The 10,981-nt window shown below is 39.6% G+C and overlaps 1 protein-coding gene across 1 annotated transcript; it reads right to left on the bottom strand.

Annotated features, from left to right (window-relative positions):
* Positions 1 to 8,366: 8,366 nt before the first annotated feature.
* Positions 8,367 to 9,224, bottom strand: LOC149673405 (uncharacterized). The gene has a single exon (XM_089840097.1). It carries the CDS (start codon positions 9,222 to 9,224, stop codon positions 8,367 to 8,369), a length of 858 nt encoding a protein of 285 aa, XP_089696223.1.
* Positions 9,225 to 10,981: the final 1,757 nt, after the last annotated feature.

The raw sequence follows: 10,981 nt of genomic DNA, 5'->3' as shown, positions 1-10,981 counted from the left end.
GGAACTCGACCAATTTTTCTCTCTCTAGTTTTAGCGTGTGGGAAGCGGCATAAAATCCTCAAATTTGTTCACTAGTGCCAGGATCTACTATCAATGCTAGAGCCCTTCACTTCTAGTCTCATCTCACTTCTGGTGTTAGTAAGTATCAAAATCATTACACGTCGTTTAGTTTATTTAAAAGTTGGGAAACCAAAATAAACCTCTCCGAGTCGAGACGCAATAAAGAAGCTTTTCTTAAATAATAAAATAAATATAATTGACTTTAATTATTTTAATCGTCATTAATTTACCTTATTTCAAGTTAAACCGTTTTAAGAAACATTATTTCTAAAACTATTTTTAACATAGCTATTGTTGACGTTTGAATTCAAGCCTATGCCTCCAACAATGTTTGCAAATTTAGGATATATAAGGCGATTGATTCACTGCTAATGTCCAGGAAACCAGCAATAGCGTTAACCTTTGGTGGAAGCCTTGGTATTGGGAGGCTAGACGTTTCTCGTTGCCCTAGACAAACGCCGTGTACTTCTTAATCATAACGGTTGGAGTAGAAGCCAAAAATTCCTTTCTACGTAACCGTTTGCTCCTATTTGCCAACTGCGAACGCGGTGACAGACACACACACATCCAGTATAATACCTCTCCGTGACGTCATCGTCAATCGATGAGGTAAAATATGTCAGGTTTCTAATTCAAAAGGCGTTATCTGACATGCGAGCCCTAAAACTGAACTACTCTTAACTTATAAACCTTACGTCCGAGAAGACCTCTAATCAGTAGGCTAATGTATTTTCATACGTTAATCTTACTTGACCTATTATTTCATTTTTTACATGTCTAATTATCTAATTTGTTTTAAACACGAGTTTTTTCAAAAACGAAACCCTGAAAGTCATCGAACAAACACGAATTCTTTTATGAACGAATAACCGCGCGCCATAGGACAGGTGTTGGTTTTTTGTTAATCAAACACGAGCTTTTTATTGAACAACTTAGCGTGCGGCGTGAACGATATGAAGTAATTGATCGTCTTCCACAGACAGTGCTATAGCAGCTTGGGCTTGCTTGTCTCTCTTATCCCAGTCAGCAGGAGGTTCAGACGTAGGTTTCGGTTTCTCTACGACTTCCCATACATTGTCTCTGGCAGAGTCCTGCACGGGCCGGGCTCAAGCCCGGTCCGGCCCGAGGCCCGGCCCGATCGGGTCGGGCCGGGCCGGGCTTTCCACTTTTGAAAATTCTATCGGGCCGGGCCGGGTCGGGCTTTTAAAATTTTGGAAATTAACGGGCCGGGCCGGGTCGGGCTTTTAAAATTTTGGAAATTAACGGGCCGGGCCGGGCCGGGCTTTTGTTGATTATCATTTAATCCAAATTTCAAATGAAAGATAATTTAAATGAGTATAAGCTTCTAAGGACAAACGTAACGAACAATTATCAAAAGAAATGAAAAATACACAGCGCTAAAGCAAATATGAATTCAAATCATTGATTTTATGTAAAAAAAATATAAAAATTACAACTGAACTACGTGTAACGGGCCGGGCCGGGCCTGTTCAATGCCTCTGACCTTTAGTAAAAGTATAACGTCCATCGCCCCAAACTATACAATCTAACTGGTCATCTATCCAATATATATTTGGTCCCTTCTTCTAAAACTAAAGTCTGCGGTTTGAATGCCTGGATTACTAATTCTTGTCATCGAAATTGCAATAAACTCATCAGTAAACCGTCGTCCAAAACGTATTCTAGGAAATCGCTCACAGATTCGACGATGTTGTTGTCAAACTGTACCTGTATTTCCCATCCATCAAGATTAAAATTGGGGAAGGACACTACCCCCGCTAGAAATTACGTTTACACCTGGTGGTGCAACTAGCGGAGATGGGGGTGGAGGAGTAGGGGATAGAGCCCCACCCCGTACCTGTCCTTCCCCTGGATCCATAGACTCATTTTGAGATGGAGCAATAGGACGGGTAGAATAGCTAAAAAAAATCATCGTCGTTTAGAAAAGCCTCCTCCAGAGGCGATAAAAATGAATGAGGAGGAGGGCTATTGATAGCCATAGACTGAGGGGTAGAATAGTCTGGCAAAAACGTGTCATTGGCGTTTAAAAATGCTATTTCTAACGAGCCTGGAAAGTCGACTAAAAAGCTATCATCCTCATTGAGGAACGCAAAATGTACATTTGAGTTGGACGTTTCAAGTGTCTCGTTTAGTGTCAGTAAAATGTCATGTAAACGACTGATTTCGTTGTGGTGGATTATTCAATTCCCCTTGTATTTCTATTGGATTTTCGAAATTTTAAATGATCGATTTCTTGTCTATCAAATGTAATGTAAATGATCAAAAAGGTTTTGATTGATTTTTACTTTTAACACGTAATGTGTTGAGAAAAGCTAAATAACACCCCACACTATCACACTGAAAAGGTTTTGTCAAGACTGTAGTAGGTATAATAGCATTACAAAAATCAAATTAAGAAAAAAATTATATTTTTTTAAGAGTTACATGTCAAGTTTTTTTGACCAATACTGGTTTTAAAACTTTGCCAATTTTTATAATTCGGTGTTTAAAACGTAATAAATTGATCTGATTGAAGTTTATTCGGTTTTCGTAAGGTATGAAATATATTACCACAATAGGATCGAATCTAACTTTCATTGCGCAGAAGTTCTTGAATAAACATTTCAAGTATAGCTTTCTCGAGATTCACGCGTTTAATTCATAACACAATATCGTCATTCGGAGTAAGTTTTGTTGGCATGGGTTGAGTTGGCGGAATGACTTTTTCTTTCACCCACTCCTCTTGAGGGACACATCTGTACTTTCTGGTTGGTGGTATGTCATTAGTCCATGGGTTTTGGATGAAAATCGGAATGTTATTAGTTGGTAATCCTTGAAGGAGAGGACAGTGCCTTGAATTTTTGATGCACTGCGTAAACATAGAGATAAGTCACAAAAATGACATTCAACAGCGTCTATCCGAAACTTAGTTAATTTGAATGTTAGCAAGAATGAAACTCGCCAAAGAAATGACTCAACATTGTAACGTAAATTGACCTCAATTACGTTTAGGAGTGAAATGATGAAAAGTTACAAGATATGTGGCTTTCATGTACATCTTTTTACAAGGTTACCCTTGCATTTAAATTATTCCCCCCCCAACCCAATGTAAAAATAAACTTTCAGGCTACTTTCACGTATTGTGACATAGCAAACATTATTTATAAAACACCAGTATTTACCTGTTTATGATTAGTCCCTTTGGTCTAGTTTGGAAAACCGTTGCGAATAACGGAAAAAAGTCTCATGACATTGCATTTTAAATTTAAAACATATTCTTAGACTTTTTCAGTCCAAACAGATTAAAAAATTTCGTTTTAATCGTTTCTTTAAGTTGCTTTCCGAGAATGCGTACCACGTTGCATATCCTCCCAGCGGGCAAAGTTTTTTTACTAGCAAATAGACTGCACTTTGGCAATAGTGTTAGTTTCGTGGCAAATAAAACGAGGTTGCACTCAGCAACAGTTTCTATTACAAATTTATGAGTTCATAAGAAAATCTCCCTTGTTCAAACTTGTTAGCTAAATGGTACAGACATTGACGATCTTGGAAGCTATCTAAATTCATATGCCAGTCACATGTGTTCTACTATAGATGGAACTCACATAGCTATAATAGCTCCTTCTGAGGATGATGAATACTTTAGAGAATACCTATACGTGAACCGTAAAGGGTTTCATTCGCTAAATGTTCAAATTGTATGATATTTTAACACATTTAGTTTAATTACTTTACGAGCGAGCGAGCGAGCCGAGCCACTTTTGCGGCTCGATTAACGAGCGAGCTTTTTTATGGTCGAGCCGAGCCGACAGGTATCGAGCAACTACGACTCGCGAGCCGGCTCGCGAGCTTAGTCACTTATATGTATAGTGCTTTCCTTTAAGTCTTCATTCTCTCCACCAATAGTGTTCCTTTGTATTTTTACATGAAATAAAGCGTGGGAAAAATCTCTCGTCTCTACACTGTAAAAAATAATGGTTTACTTCTATTCCATTAATGGATATATCACTTTTGTCAGAAAACCAAACCCTATCCGGTTTGGTTTTGAACCCTTATGGTCATATGTAATGGATCGGTACAACACCAATATCATTCCCATCATGGATGTTATTTAGACCATTATGGGCATATGTAATGGATCGGTACAGCACCAATATCATTCTCATTATGGATGTTATTTAAACCATCATTATTCCCATCATGGATGTTATTTAAACCATCATTATTCCCATCATGGATGTTATTTAAACCATCATTATTCCAACCATGGATGTTTCTTAACCCGTTATTATTCCCACCATGGATGTTATTTAACCCGTTATTATTCCCATCATGGGTGTTTTTTAAACCGTTATTATTCCTATAATCGATGATATTTTAACCATTATTATTCCCATCATGGATATTTTTAAACCGTTATTATTCCCATCATGGATGTTTTTTAAACCGTTATTATTCCCATAATCGATGATATTTTAACCGTTATTATTCCCACCATGGATGATATTTATACCCTTTGTGATAAAAGCTACATTAACTTCTCGATTGCCGTGTAAACACCATCCTCTCGTTTCACCCCAACTATATTCATAGTAGCTAGAAACCGATTACGACCGGACCTTTCAATAATCTGATGGCCACCATAATGCTTTATTTTAGTTTAAAATCTAAACCCGATTATTTAAATGTATATTTGACTTTCGGCTCACTCTGAACCGTTAATGTCTCTTCATTACAGAGACGAATAACAAAACCCATATTTTAATTCACCTCGGGCCTCAATTGTCTACTCTTTGATTCTCTAGGCCTATTATGGATAATGGTTGAGTTTTCCGACAAAGTATAAGCCTTCGCGTTCTTTTTGTATTATCTAAAGCAAGGATTATTCTATATACAGATGTAGTATAGCTTAAGTAATATATAAACAGCCATTTCAAATAATAATATTTAAGAATATCCTTGGAATCTCAAATTGAAACAGAGCCTTAAAACTACCTAACTACTAAAGGAATCGAAATTACGAAAATATTTCCATGAAATCACTTTATATTACGAAAAAAGGAAATATTAAAGTTTTGTAAGATTTCTTTACACAAGCGAACTGCTAACGCAGAGCATTAGTATAGCAACGGACAGACACACACAGATAAACACATATACTGCTGTTTAACTCTTTCTGTAGTAATTTTGAGTTGATAAACCAGATTATCTTAAATTCTAAAATAAATATACTTAATATTATATATTTTCTTCGTTAATTATTCACCTTGTTGAGCGTTACATCGTTTTAAAAAAAATAATTAGACATTCTTGAGAGACTTGACTAATATTGACGTTTGAAATGAAGGATACGCCTGCTGTTTCGCTCTACTCAAATCAGTAGTATATAAATGATGCAATTCTCAGATATTGATAAGGGCAGCACAACTGCGTGAACTTTTGGTGGAAGCCTTACCATTGGGAGGCTAGACGTTTCTCGTAACCCTAGCTGATCACTACGATGATGATAGAGACAGAAGCCAGTAAGCACAGACTGGTGTCCATGTGGTAAGGACAAAAGACCGGATGATGGTCGTGTATTGAAGGCAGTAAGTACAGACCGGTGTCCATGTGGGATGGACAAAAACAAGAAGTTGGTAGTGTTAGACAGTGTAAGAGGAATGCAGAATGTGGTTCATGCATGACGGTGCACCACCACATTTCAGTCTCGCTGTCAGGGCTCACCTTAACGCGACGTTCCCTTTTCGGTGGATAGGTCGAGGTGAACCCGTGGAATGACCTGCTCAATCACCCGACCTTAACCCGTGCGATTTCTTCCTTTGAGGCAACTTGAAGGACATAGTTTTTCAGAGTGAAGTACCTGATGTGGACGAGCTTCGTCGACGAATCGTTAATGCCTGTCAAACTATTCGCGATACTCCAGGCATTTTGCAACGTGTTAGTGAATTGTTTGTAAGGCGTGTTCAAGATTGCCTTCACGCGGGTGGTGAACACTTTGAACAATTCATGTAGTAGTTATTTGTTACAGATTAAGAATTAAGAACTAATAAAAAATAGATTTACATTGGGATTGAATCATGGCGTTTTCTCTGTGACACATCAAACACTAACGTAATGAACAAACTCAACCTTCAATCGCAACCATTTTACTGGGTGCTGAGAAATCTTAAAACACTATGACACTTGGTATTAGCTTTACATTACCGCCGTACGCGTACTTCTACCTTTATACCCTTCTGCTTTCTAAAGTTACAGTAGTGTTTCTCAAATTCAAGGCTATTGAAATTGTCTATGACTTCGAAACAAGTTGGGTAATGGCAATAACCCTTGCTCCACATTTTGGGATATTTTCTCGTTTTTGGGGCAAATGTTTGGGGGGCCATATCTCCGAAACTAAATGTTGTAGACCCCATGTTCTTTGATACGTTTCACTCAGTTTGGTCCAATAAACACGCTCCTTAATTTGTGATGGACCATTTTGTAATGTCGTTACTATAGAGAAACTACATCCACGTATCCGGGTACGAAAGTGAGACTTTATTACAATTTCAACACATATATACAATGATTGCATCGATAAAAAGATAATAAAAAACATAGTTAGTCTATTAGGATAAAAAACCTAATACATTACATCACCTCCCCATTTAACAATATTAAGGAACACTAACAATTTTGTTAAATAATTTTAAACAATCAAAACTTTTAATAAATTAACTTAAATTAACTTGTAGCTAAGTATGGCCTCAGTTAAATCCAGCCCCGTGTCCAACGATGCTCCAACGCATTTCTTGAAAGTACCGACGAAATGTTCCGCCGCACCGTTGGTTGCTGGGTGACCTGGCGGGGAGAACTTCTGGCGGACCCCGTTTCTTGTCATGGCGTCACGAAACTCTTGCGAAGTGAACTGACTGCCATTATCAGTGACCAACACTTCCGGCAACCCATGCTGAGCGAAAACGTCTTTGAAAGCCGAAATGGTTTCCGCCGCCGAGATGTTCTTCATGAATTTGACCTCTGGCCACTTGGAAAAAGCGTCAATGACCAGCAGAAAGATATGACCACGAAATGGCCCAGCAAAATCCGCATGGATTTAGCTCCATGGCGTGTTTGGATGTTCCCATACATGCAGCGGAGTCTTCACTTCTGACTTAAGACCCTCCTGACACGCTTGACGTCGGCGGGTTAAATCTTCAATGTCACGATCCATTTGTGGCCACCAGCAATACGATCTCGCAAGACTTTTGGTTTTGACAACTCCCATTTGCCCATCATGGAGGTCAGCCAAAATCTGCTCACGAAGCTTGCTCGGAACTATTACACGAGACCCCCACATCAAACAGCCGAATTCTGCCGAGATCTCGTTGCGCCTGATGAAGAACGGCCGAATGTCATCGTTACGTGACGTCTTCTCCGGCCAACCGTCTTTAACCGAACGTAAAACTTGCGAGAGCAGGATATCTCTTCTTGTTTCCGTTGCAATCTTCTTAGAGTCGACGGGCAAGACGTCCAATTGCTGACGAAAGATACTTCTGATTTCGTCACTCTCGCCCGGTTCTTTGTCCATCTTGGGTAGCGGCAAACGGGACAAAAATCGGCTATGACGTTATCGGTTGTGCGGACGTATTTAATTGTGAAATCGTAACCCATCAAGATGATGGCCCATCGCTGCATACGAGGATTAACAGTGTCTGGAATTCCCTTCGTCCGACCAAACAACGTTACAAGTGCTTGATGATCAGTCCACAGGGTGAAATGTTTTCCATACAGGTATTGGTGGAAACGTTGAACAGCGTAAATTACTGCAAATGCTTCTTTATGAATTTGCGAGTAGTTCTGGACTTGATTCAAAGACTTCGAGGCATGAGCTATGGGCTTTCTACTTCCGTCGGGACATCTATGCATCAATACAGCTCCGGGGGGGGGTACTTGTCCTTGCGCAAATGCGGATTGATTGTGACTTTGTAGTCGCCACAAACTCGTATGGATCCGTTGCCTTTCACCACAGGAACTATCGGTGTTGCCCATTAAGAGTGCGAAACGGGCCTTATAATGCCGGCTGTCTCCAACCGTCGTAACTCTGTCTTCACTGCCTCTTGAATTCCAAACGGGACAGGTCGCGTTCGAAAAAACCTTGGTTCTACCGTCTCGTCAATGTACAGCTTGGCCTTATATCCTTGTAGTTTTCCATATCCTGGCTCAAAAACGGCTTGATGTTTCAGCAACAATTCCGGTACCGTAGTTCCCGTGGCAGCAGATACAGAGTTAATCTTGATTTCTCGCAAATTTACTCGGAAAACAGTCATTTAGTCCCGTCCGACCAGCGATGGACCATCGCCTGGAACAACGTACACTTCGAAATCGTGCGTTTCATATTCGTACCGCATTGAAGCTCGGAATACCCCCAACGTTTTCATGATAGGACTCATGTACGGCTTTAGTTTGACCGACGTCTCCTTCAGTTGACACTGACTGAAACCTTCAGTGTACATTCGATGGGAAATGACCGTGACTGCAGACCCAGTATCCAATTCCATTACCACCTTCCGGTCCTGTATGTACACGTCTACTAGAATCGGTGGAATATTCTTCCCGGCGAGTGTATAAAACGGTAACGCGTCAGTCTCGTCTTCCTCGACGTAATTTGTAGCCTTGGTGGTATTTCTATTTGCGTGCCTACGTCGTCGATGTGATCCATGTTTCTTCCTGCCCAGAAGACTGGCACCGGTATTCCCGGAACACTTGCGACAGACATTCGCATAATGGCCCTTCTTCTTGCAGCTATTACATATGGGGTTCATGGCAAAGCAGTCACTTGGGCTGTGTCCTGACCTTCCGCATCGGTGGCATGGCTGCGTATCGGAAGACTCGCCCTGAGACTTTCCCGATATACGGTTTACGTCAGCGAAAGGGTCCTTATGTTGTCTCAGCTCGACGGCATGACGACCTGCTGATTCCATAGACACTGCAGAACTGAGAGCCGTTGCCAACGTAAGGCTTGATTCGCTCAATAAGCGCTTCAGGATACCCTCATTCTTCATTCCTTGTACGAACTTGTCGCGTAAGTTGTTTTCCAACTGTGCTTCAAAATCACAATGCATCGCCAAGCGCTTCAGCTCCGATCCACTTGAGGGTGGAAAAGGACACACCGAGCAAAATCCCATTCAAAACGCCAAAACTGTAAGTACCGAACTTTTTTAAAGAAAGTCTGGGCTTCGTGGAAGCTTCTACATTTAGATAATGTACATATAGGTTCAGAAAGTGAATGGAATTAGAAGAGACATTGAGAATGAGGCATCAGCTGTAATGATAGAAACAAATATGGAGGTGGCAGAGTGTAACCCCGTAGTATCAATTTTGGGAAAAGAGAAAGTACATCTCAAGGAGAATCATCTTTCACAGAAAAGTAACTCTAACATCGTATGTAGCACCATTCTCAAAATGCAACAGTTACCACAGGCTATGGATGTTGATGAACACAATGAAGAAGCCGAGTTTATTCCTGCAGTACCAATTTTGGGAAAAGACGAATTACAAGAAGCTAATTCTAATGTTGTATCTAGCTCGTTACTCCCAGCACAGGCTTTCGATATTTATGCAAACCATGAAGTTAATTCTATTAGGGAACTAAGCAACATTAAAGAATGGCCTTCAGGCTGGCTGAAACATTTTGGAAACTCCAAGCTGGAATCTATCAAACTGGGAGGAGGGATATCTGTAACCATGAAATGTACAATAGATAATAATTTTGAGGTTTCACTCAATGTTCTAAATGATGAGCTTGATGAAAACCACCATATTACACCGAAATTGCCAAGTACTATCAAAACAGAGCGAACTATTAGGGACACATTGAATGAACTGTACAAATGGAGAATTTGTTGTGGCAATCAAGATGGACATTTAAAGAGTGAATATCTATCTAGGAATCGAAAAAGTGGATTTATTTGCCCCGTTACGCAAGCAATTAAATACTTAAAATGTAGTAAACCTTTTTTACCAGCGTCTAAAGGAAACCGATGCAAATTTTACGTTGTTTATCGTTCCCAACTTAGATTTCTTGTTTTCAAACAAAAGAAGTACCAGCCTAACAAAATCTCCAAAGCAAAATATAAAACTTTGCCAAACAATATTTTAGTTAAATAGTTGAAATCGATTAAAAAGGATGTTGTTTCGCTTAAAAGGAAGTTAACAGCATCCGAAAAAAATTAAGAGACTATAATAGGAAAAGGAGAACATATTGGGACAAGCACAAGTAAAGATTTGGACGTTATTTTCAAAACCAACGTGGATAATGAATCGGATGCTTTTACCAAACAGTTCTTGATAGAGCAGTTGAAAATGATCAACAGACCCAAAATGGACGTAGATGGGACCCCGATTTCGTGAAATGGTGTGTTTACATGCATAGCAAATCACCCTAAGGATATAAATCATTGATAGAATCTTGTGCTTTAAAACTACCTTCCCAGAGAACTCTACTAAAATATTCATCTAGAATGGTCGGAAATATTGGGTTTTCAACTGAAACCTTTAATGACTTTAAGAAAGTTTTCGATAAGAATGCTCTGGATGAACATCAGAAGTACGTGTGCATCGCGATCGACGAAAAGAAGATAAAACATGATATTATATATTATAAATCCACGGGAGAAATGTCAGGATTTGTTAACCTGGATAATTATCTTGACAGTATAAAAGAGGTAGAAAATAAAGTAAATGGTAAAAGTAAAGCGCTTGATTTAGCATCTCACGTTCTCCAAATAATGGTGAGAGGAATATCAACAAACATAAAGTTTCCCTTGGCTTTTTTCCCTACACACAATCTAAGTTCGGAAACACTGGACTATATTTTAATGGGTGTGGTGGATCGTTTAGAAGGAATGGGTTCTCGTGTTTTGGCAATTGTTGGGGTTGGAGC

The sequence above is a fragment of the Phalangium opilio genome, unplaced genomic scaffold (assembly GCF_054372755.1).
Source record: "Phalangium opilio isolate 3A_F unplaced genomic scaffold, DU_Popi_V2 ptg000052l_1, whole genome shotgun sequence".
NCBI classification, from domain to species: Eukaryota; Metazoa; Arthropoda; class Arachnida; order Opiliones; family Phalangiidae; genus Phalangium; species Phalangium opilio.
This window is presented reverse-complemented; position numbering and strand designations above follow the sequence as displayed.

Coding starts and splice junctions, on each gene's coding strand:
- LOC149673405 (XM_089840097.1), bottom strand. CDS start 9,224: ATGGGATTTTGCTCGGTGTGTCCTTTTCCACCCTCAAGTGGATCGGAG.